The sequence below is a fragment of the Stegastes partitus genome, unplaced genomic scaffold (assembly GCF_000690725.1).
Source record: "Stegastes partitus isolate 25-593 unplaced genomic scaffold, Stegastes_partitus-1.0.2 Scaffold9, whole genome shotgun sequence".
NCBI lineage: Eukaryota > Metazoa > Chordata > Actinopteri > Pomacentridae > Stegastes > Stegastes partitus.
Window position 1 is genome coordinate 349,391 of NW_007577740.1, and position 17,814 is coordinate 367,204.

The following is a 17,814-nucleotide window of genomic DNA, read 5'->3' on the forward strand; positions in this document are numbered from 1 at the left end:
GCCATTTTTTTTTTCCATAGTTCTTCTCAGTTTTAATAAAAGCTTCAAAATAGTGTTTAAAACACAATGCAACATAGAACTGATACAAAATATACAAGACACTGGAGAGATAATAACATATACTCCCACATGCAGTCATTCTTTCAAGTGTCTCCTCCTGTGAATTGGGCACATTCAGAAATAGCACTATGTGATTTGGACCAAAGACACATTTCACCGTTTAAAAAAAAAAAAAAGTTACTGATTGAAAAAAAACCAAACAAAATAAAACTCCATGATAAGGAGTTGTGGTAATTACACGCCCCCTATGACGGATATACAGAGGCTTTGAAGTAAGAGTAACAAAGTCCTGTTACTTATTGCTCCAGCATGGCTGAAGTTCAATTCCAGGCCTCCTTCAATTGCTTCAGCTTATTTACAGACTTCACAAGCAACTAGCTAAAACGGCCAGTTGGAAAGAAATGGTTTGTCATGTCAACTGAATGATTGTTTGAATCTGGCTTTAAAACCATCAAGACTTCTTCAAATTATCTGGAAGTTCATAGTACTGTCACCAGTCTTACGTGGGTGGAAGCAGGAGCGAGCCCACATTAAAGGTGGAGTCTGCGATTCTGGAAAAAGAATCTTGATATTTAGATTACATATTTAAATAGCATGTGCCAGATGCACCATCTCTCCTCCCCTTCCCTTTTCAGGGGCTGAGTATGAAGGTGTACAAGTGGGAAGATGCACAGGAAATGCTAGAAATATGTAGTGTGGATCAGTCAAAGCCACTTTTATTTGTTTCCCACCTATAGAGCCAGGTCTGTGTAGGAATCAAGTTCATTTCAATGCATACACTTAAGGATTGGATAAGATATTCACTGAAGTGTATTTGACTAGAATCGTGTACTCCACCTTTAAAGTGGAACTGAAGCTGTCATTCATTCATGAAGGGAACACAGAGCCCAACAAACTTAGTGTTCTTCTGTAAAACGGCAGGAGTTGCTCCCGAATACTTCCACAGTGCATGAACTCGTTTACTTGTCAGAAAACACGACCCCAAATCACACCTGGCCCTCCAGCGCAAAGACTCCACTGCTGCAAGTCAGAGACTCACACAGTGATCAGTTTCTGTTTGGATTCCCTGTCTGTGTCTTCTCGGACCACTTTAGATGTGTCTTGCTTTGGAAGTCCATACAGGTAGATTGAAATGCACACGAGGAGGGCTCCAGAGGAAAATGTGATCGCTGCACAAGAGGGCAAAAAGCAAAGTGAGGCATTTCCAATACTTTAAAAAAAGAAATGAGTTGAATGGTGATATGTTTGATAAAACTTTATAAATCAATATTTTTTTTTTTTTTAGGAAGCAAAGATGTTTTATTCCCATACATTCTGCATATGGTTTAGTGTCAGCTATTTTAATCACCATGTACCATTCATGAATGGGAGAACAATTTCACACATACTGAAATGTCCTGGTAATTCCCAAGGGAGTGGAGGCCTTAGAAAACCAATCTAACAGTTTTCCATATTAAGATGAATTTGCCGTGCAGCCCAGTGCTTTTGCAGTAAAATTAGTGTGTTGAAAATAATCAACTAAATGTTTGCCTTAGTAACAAACTGCACAGTCCTCTTCAGAAACATTTAGAATTTAAAGCAGGTCTTTTCCAGATAATTACAGAAAACTGTTGCCCATGAAGTGCTACTGAATGTTCCTCACATTGGAGCTAGCAAGATGTCATTTTAACACACAAGTGGTCTGGCCAATGCAAAAAATCTAAGTCTAGTTCTTCTTCACTGCTTTCTTAGCATAATGTATATTTGCATGTTTACATGTTTGAAGCTTAGTGGTACGAGCACATGTGTATTTTTGATATACTACTGTGCCACGGTATACTTTCACCTAACCAATGATTTCATTGAACGAAAATGTCATCACTAAAAAGGCACTGCCATAGTACCCGGTGGAGCCTGTTACACGAGTTGCAGTGAAAGGTGTGTTAGAGCAGGCTGAATAGGATAGAGTTGCTACAACAGAATTTGAGGGCATCTGTTGTCCAGCTGGACTAACGTTTACAGTGAACAAGTCGCTCCATAATGGAGATCAGCTTTGAGGAGTATTCTTATAACAGACCACAGTACAGATTGATAACGTTACATTTTATTTACTGTGGAAGACTGCAGCTTGCTTGCTGTGTTTAATACTTTGGATTTTTTCAGACCAATTGGTTTAAATTAATATATTTTTTGTTGTGTAATGTCATTTAGTAACCTGATGTTTGCTTTATCTGTTCTACAAATTCTTAATTTAACCAAGATGATTTTGCTACAAACAAGGTGTTTTAAAATGTTTTATCAGCATAAAAAACATCTACGGTACCTAATTCATTCAATTATTGATTGTTCAAGTGGACAACCAACAGTTAAATGTTTCACAGTCCTGCTGAGAAACTACTAGAAATTCTTTCTCAGTTATCATACAATCAATATTGTTCTGAGAAACCAACTTACTTATCTTTAGTCCAAACAAGATGACAGACGCCACTGTTGAAAGAACAATAGCAGCTGCAGCAGAGAAGCCCTTCATAATATTGTCTGTATATTTCACCACCACCGATGTGTACAGACCGCCTACACTGGCCAGGACTGGAAGTACAAAGAGAGCACTGTCAACCAAAATGTGAAACAAAATGAAAAGCATTCTCAGGTTTTGTCATACTTACATACAACAAAGCACACCCAGGGTGTGTAACCGAAAAAGAAGCCTTTCTCCAGGACGTTGTCTCCATCGTTCAAGTAAACACCAATCAGGGTGACCACAATGCCGGACAGGTACATCTGAATGTTTCTTACCCACAGAGACGTGTCTGAGCTCTTCAACACCTTCTCAAAGTACACACCTCAAAAAGAAAGTAGAAACAAAACTGTTAAATGCAAAGAAAATGTTCACAAAATATTGTATAATGCATATGTTAAGTACAACAGCAATGTAAGCAAAGTAAGTGTACTTTATGCAATTTATGTTGAGTAGAGATATCATTAATGGTACGTTTCATGTTTGATTGCACTTAAAAGTGTTGCTCTAGTAGAGGGTTTGTGTAGTTAGTGAAAGAATTTATAGTCTTTAATGCAGAATCCAGTGCCAATTTTACCTGCAAATCCAGAGCAAAGGACAGCAATAGCGATGGCAACAAACCCAAGAAAGGGATTCTGCGCAATCTGAGGGGGAAAAAAAAAAACTGAGTAGGTGACTGGAGAGATGGTAAATGCAGCCAAAGGAGATACAGGTAATAAAATGCTTCTTATGGTGGGTGTGACAGGACATGAATAATAGTGTAATGAGTAACCAGGATAGGTTTGACATTAAATTCCAACTCCTATCACGTTTACCTGAACTTTAGTGGCTTCAACGGGCTTCCACTGGACGAGTGTGACGCCTCCACAGAGCATGAAGACAGAGAACCACTGCAGCCAGCTGAGAGAGCGGTTCAGCATGAGGACTGTACACAAGGCCGTGCATGGGATCTTCAGCTGATAGGTCACCTAGATAAGAAAACAGAAAAACACCTTTTAGGTTATTTTTAGCAACATGATGTCTTCTGCTGATAAAGCTCACCACATACTTTAGATACTACAGGAGAAGCTGAGCGTAACCACCGTTCCTTACTATTAACCCCTGGGCAAAAGTCTTGTCTGTGCTGTTAGCATTTGACCCTAAAACCAAAGTTCCCTACAAGCTTCAGCTTTTGTGCCTCAGCATTACAATTGTGTCAGTTTTTAGATTCCATTTTTTAAATTTTAACACATTCTTAAAAATGCATCAAAACTCAAAAGTTGAAACCCTTCAGGACCATAATTCAATACTCTGTTTAAGGTGCTTTGGTAGTAATTACAGCTTATTTACAGCTTCTTGGATAAGTCTCTATAGGGTCTACACACCTGGATCTGGGCAGTTTATCACACTCTTCCTGACAGATTCTCTAAGGCTCAGTCACATTGGATGGGAAGTGTCTGAACTGCCACTTTAACTTTAACTGCCACAGATGTTACTGATGCGCATCTCTTTGTGTCTTGCTTTGGTTGGCCCTACAAGACCAGCCAGACTTGTCCTGAAGCCACTCCATCACTGTCTTAGCTGTTTGCTTTGAGTCATTGTCATGTCATGCTGAAAGTTGAGCTCTCGCCCTTGTTTCAGTTTGCACGCACTCCACTGCAGGTTTTCTTCAAGAAGCTCTCTGTGTTTGGCTGCATTCATCCTGCCCTCAGTGACCAGTGTCCCTGTCCTTGCTGCTGAGAAACAGCTTCATTGGGAATGTAATAAACAAATGATGAACTGGTGTTCACCACGCATGGTGCTTAGAGTTCAGCACAAAGACTTCAATTTCGGTCTCAAAAACCCAGAGAATCTTTTTCCTCGTGCTCAGTCTTTGTGTCACACTACAAACTTCAAGCATCTTTTATTTAAGGCTGCTTCAACAATTAAGGCCTGATTGTCCTTCTAGAGGAACAACTTGTTGTCTGGTCAGCACCCTGACCAAAGACCTTCTTGCCCTGTTATTCAGTTTGGAGGATAACCAACTAAAGGAAGAGCCCTGGTGTTCTTGAACTTTCTCCATTTCAAAATTATTTTTCACTTCACAAATGCTCCTGGGAATGCTTCAGTCACGTTTTAGATACATCTCAAGACCATTTAAAGGTGGAGTCCCAGCAAAGGTTCGGAGATTATGATTTATAATAACTTCAACAACATTTTCAAAAACAGCTTCTTGCCTTTTCATTATGGAATGCTGAGTGTAAAATTAATCCTACAACACAATAAAATAAAAGAGGTCTAAATTTGTTCTGATGCAAATGGATGTGTGCTGAAATTGGAACATGGGAGTCATTTATCAAGTAAAAAAGCCAATCACTGACTGGTTCCAGTATCTCAAGTGTCAAAATTGACTTGGTTTTAGAATGTTTGTTTGACAAATCATGAAACTGTTCAAGACAGACAAAGGTCATATTGGAAAATATTCACTGTTTAATAAACTAAATAAATAATCAATGCACTTCAATATTGCCAATGTTACAATAGTGGAAAAACAATAAAACATTTCAGTGATCCACTGATAAGAAACTTTAAAGGCTAAACCAGTAATTTAGAAAATAATCTACTGGGGTTTGACAATGAAAAACAATGCTAAGTTGCAGGTCTGGTTTTCATTTGTGTGACTGATGACAATTATAGTAGCTTATGATGATCTGTATTGCACACTTGCATGCTTAACTTTTGTGGTAAGTATGCTCGTGTGCCTGCAATTGTAAAAAATTAAAAAATAAACAAGAAACAAAACAGGATTCATGTCATACCTGATAAACTGCTGCATCGAGGTTGCTCAGGGCGATGAAGGCCATGTTATTCTGAATGGCATACACTACTGAGGGTACGCTTAGCTTCAGCAGTTCTCTGGGGCTGAAGAAGACGTGTTCCTCTATGGCGTTCTTGAGTCTGCTGAGGCTTCCCGTTTCTCTGTGCAGGTAAAAACAGAGTGATGAGGAAGTAATGTTAACACCAAATAGCCATAAATTCCACTCATGGAAGTCACCGAATTACCACTCTTGAATGTTACGCAAGTAGTACAACACAGATGACTGCAGCAGTGTCTGACATTTTTTGCAATGTAAGAAGCATAAGGCACATCTGACCCCAATGAGGCCGCTTTCAGTTTTTATGCTGGTAGCTTTTGACGAGAATGTTCACGTTTTCCTCTTGCCTCTGACATCTTTTGCATATTTTGCCCTTTAATAATTCCACTCTAACATTTTTTGACTATAATTTTTGTGCTGTTTGTATTTTTCACTTTTACAGAGAACTTTCCTTGATCACTTTCCTACTCCCTCTCCCTCTTGTTGGTTATATGCCTACGTCTGTCCAATGTGTTGGTCTGGATTTCACTGTAACAAAGTAATCTGCAAATTAGTTTCTCCATTTATAGTTTGGCCTAAAAAACTCAGAAAATTGTGGGGGAAAAAAAAAAAGAAAATCGCATTTCCCAAAAGCCCAAGGTGATGTCTTCATGTTCTTTTTTGGTCCAACTCACACTCCAAACCTCAAAGACAATGAGGCAGCTATCACTCAAAGCTACAAAGCAGCAAATCCTCCTCATTTAGAATAAGAAACTTTAGTCTGTTTTTGTCGAAATAATTCATCCGCTATAAAAAAAAATGTGCTCAATCACTAACTATTTCAGCTATATGTAAGTGTAAAGACCACTCTGGCATCCAGCAGCCCTTAAATATTCTCCTTAACCTGAGTAATCAACACTGTAGAGCTGAAAAAATAGGTCAACTGACAATTGAAAATTTATCAGCCACTACTCTGATAATTACCTGTGTAAAGACACCATTATGTTTATCTGGGACTTGTTGAAAGGTAGTGTAATAGACACAATTACAGAAGAGTTGTAAAGTCTGCAGATGTACTCATTCATGTCAGGTACACAGCGTCTACATTAACATCAGCCATCAGGGTCATATCAGACTAAGTGAATGCCAGTATACACCGAACTGTGCAAGGAGGAAAATGACTGTTCATACATTCAACTTTATATATTTCTAGGAGGAACACTGTATTGTTTAACAGCCAAACCACTGTGACACCACTGTAACACGGTGAGGATCTGACTGGTGCTTCAGTAAAGTGACTTTTTAGGACAGACAAGATAAGCAATTTGAAGATGTCACCTTGGGTTTTAGCCAGCTGTAATAAACACTAGTTTCTGCCACTGTATACATGAATGATTACTGGATTGGCCAAGGAAATGACTGGCAATAATGAAGAAGTCATAAATTGCTGCTGTAATCCACGTGTTTGCCACATCATCCTTCCCTGTGCTTTATGATATCCTATTACCTCTAGATGGATTATTATCCGACAGTTCAGCTAACATGTGTATAAATTCGGTCACTTTTATAAACGTTTTACTAATGCCCAGTGAAATGCCCAGTGGCATAAGAGAGCATGGACGGTGACAGACACTTACTTTGCCAGCATCCCCAAACTTAGTATTAATTTAATGACCTCCGTGATGCACACTGCAGTAGTGGAGAAGTACAAGTCTCCTGATGAGATGGTCCTCGTGTACCGTAGTGCCACTGTGTACGTCGCTGCCACCAGTGTCATCACCGTCAGGCAGTACAGCTTGAAGACCACACTCACGTTTTCTGAGGAGACAAACGGTGAACATGTAGCTTCAACTTCATGTTCAGCTGGAAGTAGGGTACAACACTACACTAACAACAACAACACGGAACTTTATTGTTTATTTTACAGTATTCTTTCGAGTGTTTGAAGGAGTAATATTACTTCGCTAGCTAAACTTAATAGGAGCACACGCCCATTATATAGTAGTTGTTTCATGTAGCTGAGTTTGATGTTCTCCTTCCTCCACTTAACGTGAGTGTCGCTCCGATAGCCAACATTAGCTTATCATGCTAGCTTGTGTTCAGAAGTGAAACTCACCGACGGCCATCGCTGCTCTGCTTCGTATCCGTCTGTTTGTCAGAAAACTCACTTATTCTCTTCACTTCACATGCCATTAATACCAAAACATGAATCCAGGGTGCATCGAGGAATGCTGCTCTCCCGGCAGCACATCAAGTAATCAGCCTGATTTGGAGTTTCCTCCCTGGTGTCATACTTCCTGCATATCCCAGAATGCACAGCAAATTTCCATGATGACGAGTTTCTGAAAAGGGTGCGTTTGTTTTCGACGTCCTGAAATCCCGATGCACCGATTTTCGTCTTGTGTGAGAGATTGAATCCGATCTTGAAACTTGGCTTTAACTTGAACAGGTGAAGCTCAAAAAAATAGAATATAAACAGTTGTTCCTTTACAATTTATTTCGAAAAGGTAGATTTTTATATTGTATATATTCATTACACGTAAAGTGAAATATTTCAGGCCTTTGTTTTCATTTTGATGATTATCTCTTACAGCTCATGAAATCAGAAATACAGTAACTCAGATTTTTAAAAATATTTCCTAAGATCAATTTGAAAAGAAAATACAATATAGAATATGCTAATGAAATAAATACTTTTTTATTTTAAAAAGGAGATTTTTTTTTCCCTTTTAAATCTGCTTTTACTTACTAAAAACTTTTTGCCAGTTGTTTTCTATCACACTGCAATTTCAGCTTTTGCTTCTTTGGAATGTTGAACTGGATTTAAAATACTTTATAATAGCTTTTCTCCTCATTATATGAAACAAACTGAATATTCAACACAATAAGAAATTCAAGGAGTGAACATTTTAAGTAAAATAATGTGTATGTGTCCAGCTTTGTGTCTACTCTGTTTATTATAATGGATGTCCTCTGCCACATATTTACATGCCAATTTAGTATTCAAACTTTTTCATGACAAAGCCTAGCAAGCAAGTACTAAATTGCAAAAACATCTGCACAATTTCCTAATCAGCCTGAGTTTATTTAGTGGGTCATTCCATGCCAGGCAAAAACTTGCACCTAAATCATGGAACTATGAGTTATGAATGTTTGAAAATAAATACCAGACAGTAGAGTTTGTTGATTTCAAGAGTTTCCTGATAATGTTTAAATCACTTCAAGTACTCAGATTGTGTCAACACAGTGCAGCTTCAGAGGCTGTTGTTACTGCATCAGGACTAGTTAACCAGGCTTTAGTTCAAGTATAAGGTTTGTAGAATCTTTTAAATTAGTTCTCTGTTTTAATTTACATTTTCCCTAAGTTCATTTTAACTCATTTGTTTGTGTTTTTTTCTTGATAAGGTATCAGTTTGTTTATTTCAATCCTATTTATTTTCTTTTCCATCTCAACACTGTATATTGCATAACCAAATATTTTTAGATTATTCTTTTGATTGCTAGCATTGCTTTAAGGCAAGGTGTATTTTCTAAAGAAAATATCAGCTCATTGGATTCCAATTAAATCCAAGTTTATTTTCAAGTTTAATTGCCAAAACCATTTAAAAGTTCTTTTAGTCCACATCGGCAGCAGCTCCTGACCAACCCAAGCTCTCTAAGAAGACGAAGAAAAACTCCCCAAAATCCTGTGGCCTGGCAGGAAAATGGGAAGAAACCTCGGGAAAGGCAATTCACAGAGAGATCCCTTACCCACGTATGGCTGGTGTAACTACAGGGTCTGCACGTGGAGAAATACTGTTTTTTTTAGTGGTAATAACATATAATAAGTCCAATTGGTGTCCAGTTAGACTCCTATGGCTACAGCTGTTGACATCCTGTCAAAGAAAGAGAGCAACGTTAGACTTTATGAATTTGTTTGTGGATTTGTTTTGTTGACTTTGTGAGGACACAGGTCTAACTAAAATCCACTTTTTAGGACATTTAAGCATTTTTTTCCCCCAGGAATGATTGTGTTGATTTCTTTTAAACTTTTTAAAAGTCTTCATATCCATTGCAACTATTAAAAATAAAATGTTAAAGTGCTCCTTTATTATTTAAAAATGTTATGAAAATGACCAATTTTCCGTAGTTTTCAGTGGCTTTAATATCTCATTTAGTGGCTTAATTGTCAGGCAAATATCTGTATTATGTTGATTTCAAAGTTTTATATGTCTGCATGGTACCTGTTAAGCTATTTTGTCATTAGTTCAGGAAATGAACAATTCAAGTTCCAGCTTGTAGTGGTTTTGGTCACTGTGTAATAGGTGGTTCATCTTGCTCCGTGTGTCTAGACAAGACAACATTTCATAAGTTCATCAACTTGCAGAATTAATGTAATTTGCAAAACAATAAAGCCAGTGTGGGCTTATCCCAGCTGACACACATTCAGGCAGATTATTACAGAATGGATTGCAACATACTATGAGGTATGTAAGAGTGCAATATTTAATTCAGCATTATTTAGTCTGAAGCCTTAGAGTGAGATAATGGAGCCCTGCTCTATTGGAAGAACCTTGAAAGACGATAACTGTCACAAGACAATCTACACCAATGGAAAGTACCAAAAAAAATCACGCAATAAATTCATACGAATAAAAAAAATTGAATTTTGCGAGAGTTCAAGGCGATACAAGTATAGATATGGACACAAAAGACAGTTTTAAATTAATGATTGTTTGGTGTTTTTTTTAATTATTTTTTTTTTACCACAACTGATTCTAAACATTTGAGGAACTGAAATTAAGTCACAGATGACGAAAACAGAATCACATTAAATTACTATAAAAATGAAAGACTCATGGACACATGATCAGTAAATCAGATGTTTGTAGCAGGATTGACTGAAATGTTTTTTATTCAATCGCATACATGGTTGGCTTGAGATCAAACATCCTAAATCACAGGATAAAATAAAATGGGTGAAATGTTTATATTGCAAAACTGAAACCAAGTTCAGTAAAATTAACAAAAATATAAATATTACAGGGATTTTTCTGTTTTAAAAATCAGTCAACCTGTATGGAAGCCTATCTATTATCATCTTCACTCCTCCATTGAAAAGTAATATAATACTCTTTTGATAACTAAACAATTTCCAGCAAAGCATCACACTGACCATCTGCTACCGAAGGATTTTTGTAGCCCTAACCTTATTACTTAATCTTAAAGCAGATTTAACTTCACGTCAGCATCAATAGTCTCAACCGGTTCAGTCTTCTGTTCAGAATCACCCCTTAAACCCCTACTAAACAATCTGTCTATCTGTCCAAGCCTCCAGTACGGCCAAAGGAGCACGACCTCTTCATCTGGGCCTACATCCCACCACACCTGTACAACACTACAGCCTGCTGGACACATACTGAAACTGTAGGTGATCTTTATGGGTAGAGAAGCAACGGTATTTCCCCTCTTAGAGGAAATCTCCAGATGTTTAAAGCCATGGGAAAATGTCCACCGCTACTGTTGTTAACATCCCACAAACGCCCAGCCTGGGATCTTTTTTTTTGGTGTAGCTCTACACACAAATGGAACACTGTCCATGTAAGTCCATGCGCTGCTGCTGGAGGGAAAGCTGTAGTACACATGGATTGAGCATCGCAGCAGTAACGAAGGTGAACTCAGGAGGTATCGGAGGGAACATGCTCGAAGCCTTCGCTCTCTCTCACGAGCGCCCTCTCCAGGATGACTCGGCCCTCCTTGTAGCGTTGACTTTCCTCAGTGGCGAACTCGTACATCCAGCCCAGTTTACTGTTGCAGTTCTTGCAGCTGACGTCCCGCACCATGTGTCTTCCTGTCAGCATGACTCTGTCCTGCACCTCGCTGTGCTGCAGATTCACAACCTGCAGGGCAGCAAAAACACATATGTCAGTTTAATAGTACAGAGGATTGCTTTTTAATTCCTGCAAATTTAAGTGAAAATGCTGAAAAAAAACCCAAACACTTCACAGTTTGATTGGTGTGGAACAGATGTAGATGCAAAATGAAGTGAGCCTAAGATAACCTTAAAAAAAAAAAAAAAAAGACATACAATCTTTTTTCCCCCCCCTCATTATCTGAAATTAAATCAGACTAAACTTTTCCTGTTTTAGGTCAGTTGGGATTACCAAAATTATTTATATTTGCTAAATGCCTGAATAATGAGAGTGTGAATTTTTTTATTACTTTCTTCAATCATGTCTTTATCAATCATGTCATATTTAAGAAGCTGGAATCATCCAGTATTTGGCAGTTTTGTTTGAAACTGCTCCATGCAATCCTTTAATGATATCCATAATAATCTCTTGATGCTATTTGTATTGTTTTGGGGAATAAGGACTAATTATCTTTATGGAGCTTCGCGTTAGTTCAGACAGGCACGGAGTCAGACGGTCACATGGCCCCTCCTGTCCAATCGTCATCACTAAAGTCCAGCCCACCCACTTAGCGTGCTTTATAACTGAGGCAGCGTTCATTCATTCTGCCCGCTTCACGCTCACCACATCGCTGCTACTCCAGCCTCTGCAGATCGACAAATCTCCTCCTCCTCCCCAACCACCACCTTTTAGAAACAGTTCAATCTCATATAACCCCGGTGTTTCCCATATCGTGGGATTGTAGGTTGCAGATGGTTCATTATTGTACCTTGAACTATGTAATCTAGATTCTGTTAGTGAAGACTATTTAGTTGGTCTCCTGTTCTCGTGTTCATACGATATTCAAAAAATTGTGAATTGTAAATTCATGGCTCTGTGGGGATTTGTGATCTCAGGGATTATCTGTGTCATGCTTGTGCAGATCGTTCCAGAGCATCACGAGCAGAGTCACCGCCAAACTAAATGTATGTGATCTCAAATAAATGGTTAAATCTGACAAAGTGTCCTGTCTGAACCTATAATGTTTAAAAATGATGAAGGGCTACATGTGGCCTGCAAACATGTTTAGGTAGGGGACACATGCCAAAGCAACATCCACATTATTGCAGGACACAAGGTTTACCAGCCAAACAGCGGCATCACACTGCCTTTGCAATTTCAAGAACAGACTGTTCACACTGCCTCATAATATATCACACCCTCTGACAGGTGCTGTTGACTGACTGTGGTCCACGGTGTGAATAAAGTAATGTTCAGGTACCTTGTTGAACAGGAAAGCTCGGCCGGTGGCTCCGGTGAAGCGTGTGGAGATGAGTTCAGCCCGGTTGGTCAGGATGGTGTCACAGTTGGCACAAGAGAAGAGGCGAGTCCCACCAATGTGATCCAGGAAGATGCGTCCCATTTTGTCTACCGCTCGGTCAGCAGAGCCTTCAGTAAAGAAAGCAGCCCTGTTAGACACTGACTCTCAATGCTCTCTCTCACACAATGCTTGGCTGACATATGCCGAGGCTGCATTTTGCTCCCCAGTCTCTGTCTGTTATAGTCTATCTATGGTATCTCTGGTCTGAGAGTTGCATGCTGTGGATCTGTGGTTATCGACTTTTTTTTTCCTCCACACTGTCCACACCAGGGTGCTGCTGAAGGATTAAATGCTGGGTTTCTCTATAATACTACAAAGTCTTGACCTTCCTATGTAGCATGCCCTGAGACAACTTATATTGTGTTTTGGCACCATATAAATAAAATTAATCTGAACTGAATACACTTGATGATGTTTTGTTTTGTGCAAATCAACGTGCTGGTCTGACTTATGGATCAGAGGGATTTTTTGCTAGATTTGCCAAGAAAATTGCCACGTCCATTTTGTACATACTGAAGAAGTAAGTGGGAATTTTTACGACAGTCGGATGTCTGAAATTCTAAGAGTCCCCTGAAGGCATCACCAGGCCTGGCTTGTCAATAAGGAGGTTTAGGAAACACACGGAGCGAGCTGTGCTTCAGCTACCACATCAGAAATTACTTAAGCTGCAGATGATTTTACAGAAGGAAATTAAAAATGAAAATAAAAATCAACGCTATGCTTCACTAGAAACCTTGTCAAAGTCAGACAAACAACCGCTAACTAACGTCACCGTTAAAAGGCCAAACTGGCGTTAAATCGACACCACATTTCTCACCTCGTCACGTTGGCTCAAACACAGGAACTTTCAATAAAGTGTTTTTCTCCACCAAACGTTGTCGTTCGTCTTTGTTGTCGTAGAACAAATGTGCACACAGAGCTGTGGATGCAGATATGGCGTTTTTTTTATTTTATAAAGTGGCAAGAATCAGAACGACATCTCCCACTCAGGACTTTCAAAATAAATACAAACGATAAATATATTCAACACTGGCACTGAGACAACTGCATTTTGAATAGTAACAACCAAATAACATTAAATAATTAATTTATTGTGATCATATTTAAAATCTTGAACCACCTCCTCTGTATCTATAACCGGCCGCGCAAAGTCTGGGCTTTTATTTTGAAAACCACGTCCCCGCAGTGTTTCCGTGTATGTGAGGTCGCTTGATGCAACTCCAGTTATCCGCACTGGGGAGCAGCAGAGATCCAAAACAATTAAAAGTCCCATTTTCATTTTGTGGTAGTGGTTGTTAGAAACTTGGAGGCGTAAAGGAAAAGATGTTCAGATATGAAGACGTTTACTTGTGCCATTCCTCCAGCCCTTCCACTGCTACATGACCTCCTAGCTTTACAAACCAGTGAGTCTGAACTGCTCCAGGCCACCAGGAACCAACACTGCCCACTCTCCTGTTCCCAGGTGGGTCAGTCAGGATGAGCAGTCTCTCAGTCTACCAGCTTTATGCACTTTCTAGATCTGCTACTACTAACTCTGAAATCTCTCAGCCTTGAGCAAAGCTCATCAAATGTTCTTCTGCTGGCTGCAAGAGTGAACCCAAGAGTCTTTGTACATTCCTGGCATCTGGGGAACTGAAGAACCAAAGGATTATTTTCATTACTGATGATGATTGCAATGTCATCACAACACAGGAAAATCCCTAGTGTTGGCATGTTGTGCGGCTAGTGTGGCTAATGGTACCATTAGCGTTGATCATGTGCCCACAGATCGGAGCTCTATGGAAAGTAACTGCTAGGGGACATTCAGAATGGTTGAAACTTTGAGAGCAATTTAAAACCAAAAAACAAGGACTTTGTGTGGGTTGCTGTGTTTTTGTGTTGCCTGCTGTGCCTCACTGCAACCAAACTTAGCATGTTTACTGTGCTCCCTCTCACATATAATATATTTTGATACAGCTGAATTCCCAGTGGGCTGCAGGGTGGTGCGGTGGTTAGCACCATTGCCTCGCAGCAAGAAGGTCACCGTTCGCATCCCGGTGAGGACATTGGGATCTTTCTGTGTGGAGTTTGCATGTTCTCCCGATGCAGCGTCAGTCCAAAAACATGTTGAGGTTAATTGGTGATTCTAAATTGTCCGTAGGTGTGAATGTGAGTGTGCTTGGTTGTCTGTCTCTAAATGTGGCCCTGCGATGGACTGGTGACCTGTCCAGGGTGTCCCCTGCCTTCGCCCTGAGTCAGCTGGGATAGGCTCCAGCCCCCCCGCGACCCTAGTGAGGATTGAGTGGTGTATAGATAATGGATGGATTCCCAGTAAAGCTGTTCTCATTTACATATTTTTGTGTTTCTGTTGTTAGACAACGGAGTGAGTATGCAATGCTGACGTGAAACACATTCCTCTAAGACTCACTTTAGAGCCATTTCCAAACTGCTGCTCTGCAAACTAAACTACTCATAAACATGAGTTAATAACAGTGCTGTGGATTCTGTGATATTTCCATCAAAAAAGGTCACTCAAAGAAAAAAAAAACTGAAATTCCTGGTCTCACACACATCCATGTATATTTGGACTGCGATTTTATTCGCTAAACATATAGTGTGTTTTAGATGTTAAGCTATGTAGCTGTAATCATCACAAAGTGCAGTAAATAATTTTATATTTGCCTTTGAAATTTAGTGAAGTATAAATATAAAGTTGGATAAAATCTAAATAAGGTATCTCAACACTGTATAGGATTGAATGTACTTAGTTATATCCCATCACTGAATTTTAAAGAGTCTTGGGCATGTCCTTTGTCAGCTGCCATCAACCTTTTTTAATGCTACAAAGTGCATGTTGTTTACTAGTTATCAACAATTAAAATCCAATTTAGCATTGATCCAGGTGACGCTGTCTGGGGTGTTACCCAGCCAAGAGAACGTTGCTTATCATTGTGTAATATAAAAGATCCTGCAGTCACATAACAGGCTAACCTTTCAACCAAGATGAACAAAACCAAGATAGTTGGATTTGCCAGATAATGTGGCTGACATTTGTTGAACGATGAATGGAAAAGACAGGTGTAACAGTCCAACATACTTCACTGCAAGCTCTTTTTGTTTCAAACCCACACTCTGTCTGGCTCCACCTTCACCAGCTCAGTAAGCATGTTATTTTCCAAGGCATTTCACATGTCTTCACCAGATGTAGAAAATCAAACAAACAAACAAAAAAACTCAGAAACCTCCTTCCCTAAGTTACCAAAGCAGTTTCCCAGCATACCACACAAGAGGTCTCACTCTTCTAGGATGACTGACTGCCATCTGGTTTCAAATCACAATTGTGTTTTCTGAGCTGCCTGGAAAAGCATTAATCAGTAAGGTCCATCTGGTTGTCTTTTGCTCTACTTGGCATCATATGTGAATTCCTGTTACCCCTTGTAGCCCCTCCTTTGTTTTTCCACTTAACTCAACTGAGTCTTAAGATATTTTATTGTCATTTTTGTGGAAAATAACCAACCACTTCCATTTTTTTCTTTTACAAATACCCCAAAGTGCTAACAAATGATTTCAAAACTGGAAAAAAGACACTTTAACCATGAAACTTAGTTCCACCTCCTCTTTGCATAAAAGTAATCTTTAAATGGGACATTTATTTCATCCTCCTCTGTCCATGAGGTAATTGGCTGGAGGCTACATTACCTGCTATAAGCAAAACATACCAGAATCACTTACAGAACTTTTAGCAGTGTAGTTGCACTGTATGCAATGTAGGCAGATAAAGAAGAAAAATGTATGGAAGTATAGATGGTATTTCTGGCTTTGTTGCATTGATTTTAGTCTCCAATAGTTAGATTATTAAATATATTTCTGCTAAAGGGGGTTAATGTTTATCATGTTATAATGTTTATAATGTTATTTCTTGAAACCAATCACAGTCATCTTGGATGGTGTTATGCCAAGGATGCAAATAAGTGACGGGGGCATTGCTTTGGTGGAACATTTGCAGGGAGGGGAGCACTGTCACATGTCAAATAACAGCCAATCATATATATAGATCTACCCTAATGAGGCATTTTATTTGTTCTTTGAAAGAAATCCCCCAAAACATGTGTAACTGCTGCCGACCCAGAATAGGCGGAGGAAAATGGATAGATAGAAATGTAACATTTGATTTTTATTTAATACATCATATCGTTCTAGTGTATTTATAATACATGAATTTGCAATTCCCAACGTAGAGACAAAAACAAAATTAAACTGAAAAATTTAGTGCGAGAAAGAAGGAAGCTGGTGCTTCAATACCAGGTAGGCAGATTAGTTTTTAACTGGCTGTACATATCATGTGTTTTAAGTATAACTACAGGACAGCTTGGTGAACCCAGCTAAGTCTGTTTAAAGATTAGCACCGATCGGGGAGATAATATCATGTTTCAGGTAGGGGGTCATGCAGAGGTGCAGTCCTTGAGTGACGATAACAGACTGTAAAGGCGGTACAACCTTCTATCAGGATTACAGTAATCATGATTGGAGTTCACTGTGGTCATAATTCAGAGCATTCAGAATCTGCTGTCAGCTTTGATAATGTCTGTAATTATTGGACATAAGTAGTAAAAAATCAGGTAAACTGATTATGGCCTACCGTACCTCTCTAATCAGCAGTGAGATAAGAGATCGTCAAGGTTTATAACACTTGTGCATTTCTGTTACGTAAAATATAAAAGGACCAATTTACCTTACTGCATTGTAGTGATGTAGTTTGTTAAGGTGTTTTCTACTGTTACTAACACATTAAATGGGCTTTCATGAAAATCAAACCACTAGAAGGCTGAACATCACACAACATTCCACAGAAAAATGGATTTTACAGTCTTATTAAGGTTGTACCCAAAACTTTCATCTTGCCACTGGTGTCTCAAACAATAGTATAAAGGATAAAGTAAATCTATTTGATGCAAACTTAAGTTTAATTCTCTAGATTTACACAACACAGAATGATCTACTGTTTTATGTGAAGCAACCAAGGAGCATAGTTTGTGGGAAATGGATGATTTTCTCTCTAAAGATAGAGATGGTGCAAGCCCGTTGTAGTAATAACCAAGATAATCTTTTCCCCTTTGCCCCTGTTCTATTTTGCCTCATCACACCAACAGGAAAACAACCACTCACAGTTGAAGCATTACCCCACAAAGTGGTGTGATTCCTGACCTTATCTGC

At 39.0% G+C, this 17,814-nt stretch overlaps 2 protein-coding genes across 2 annotated transcripts; both read right to left on the reverse strand.

Moving 5' to 3' along the window:
* Nucleotides 1-4: 4 nt before the first annotated feature.
* Nucleotides 5-7,659, reverse strand: slc35a1 (solute carrier family 35 member A1). Its single transcript, XM_008284422.1, has 8 exons — nt 7,487-7,659; nt 7,008-7,188; nt 5,335-5,494; nt 3,373-3,525; nt 3,135-3,201; nt 2,706-2,882; nt 2,494-2,628; nt 5-1,229 (listed from the first exon to the last, which is right to left on the reverse strand). The coding sequence occupies exons 1-8, from the start codon at nt 7,494-7,496 to the stop codon at nt 1,096-1,098; spliced, it is 1,017 nt and encodes a 338-aa protein (XP_008282644.1). The 5' UTR covers nt 7,497-7,659; the 3' UTR covers nt 5-1,095.
* A 2,560-nt stretch (nt 7,660-10,219) lies between these two features.
* Nucleotides 10,220-13,551, reverse strand: ypel5 (yippee-like 5). The gene is made up of 3 exons (XM_008284434.1): nt 13,439-13,551; nt 12,523-12,689; nt 10,220-11,249 (listed from the first exon to the last, which is right to left on the reverse strand). The coding sequence occupies exons 2-3, from the start codon at nt 12,661-12,663 to the stop codon at nt 11,028-11,030; spliced, it is 363 nt and encodes a 120-aa protein (XP_008282656.1). The 5' UTR covers nt 12,664-12,689; nt 13,439-13,551; the 3' UTR covers nt 10,220-11,027.
* Nucleotides 13,552-17,814: the final 4,263 nt, after the last annotated feature.

Excerpts from the sequence above, each read along its gene's own strand:
- ypel5 (XM_008284434.1), bottom strand. The coding sequence starts at position 12,663 with ATGGGACGCATCTTCCTGGATCACATTGGTGGGACTCGCCTCTTCTCT. Across the intron at positions 11,250-12,522 it reads GAGCTTTCCTGTTCAACAAG|GTTGTGAATCTGCAGCACAG; the intron begins GTACCTGAACAT and ends GCTGCCCTGCAG.
- slc35a1 (XM_008284422.1), bottom strand. Across the intron at positions 5,495-7,007 it reads AGTTTGGGGATGCTGGCAAA|AGAAACGGGAAGCCTCAGCA; the intron begins GTAAGTGTCTGT and ends TTACCTGCACAG. Across the intron at positions 1,230-2,493 it reads CTTGTTTGGACTAAAGATAA|CGATCACATTTTCCTCTGGA; the intron begins GTAAGTTGGTTT and ends CCTCTTGTGCAG.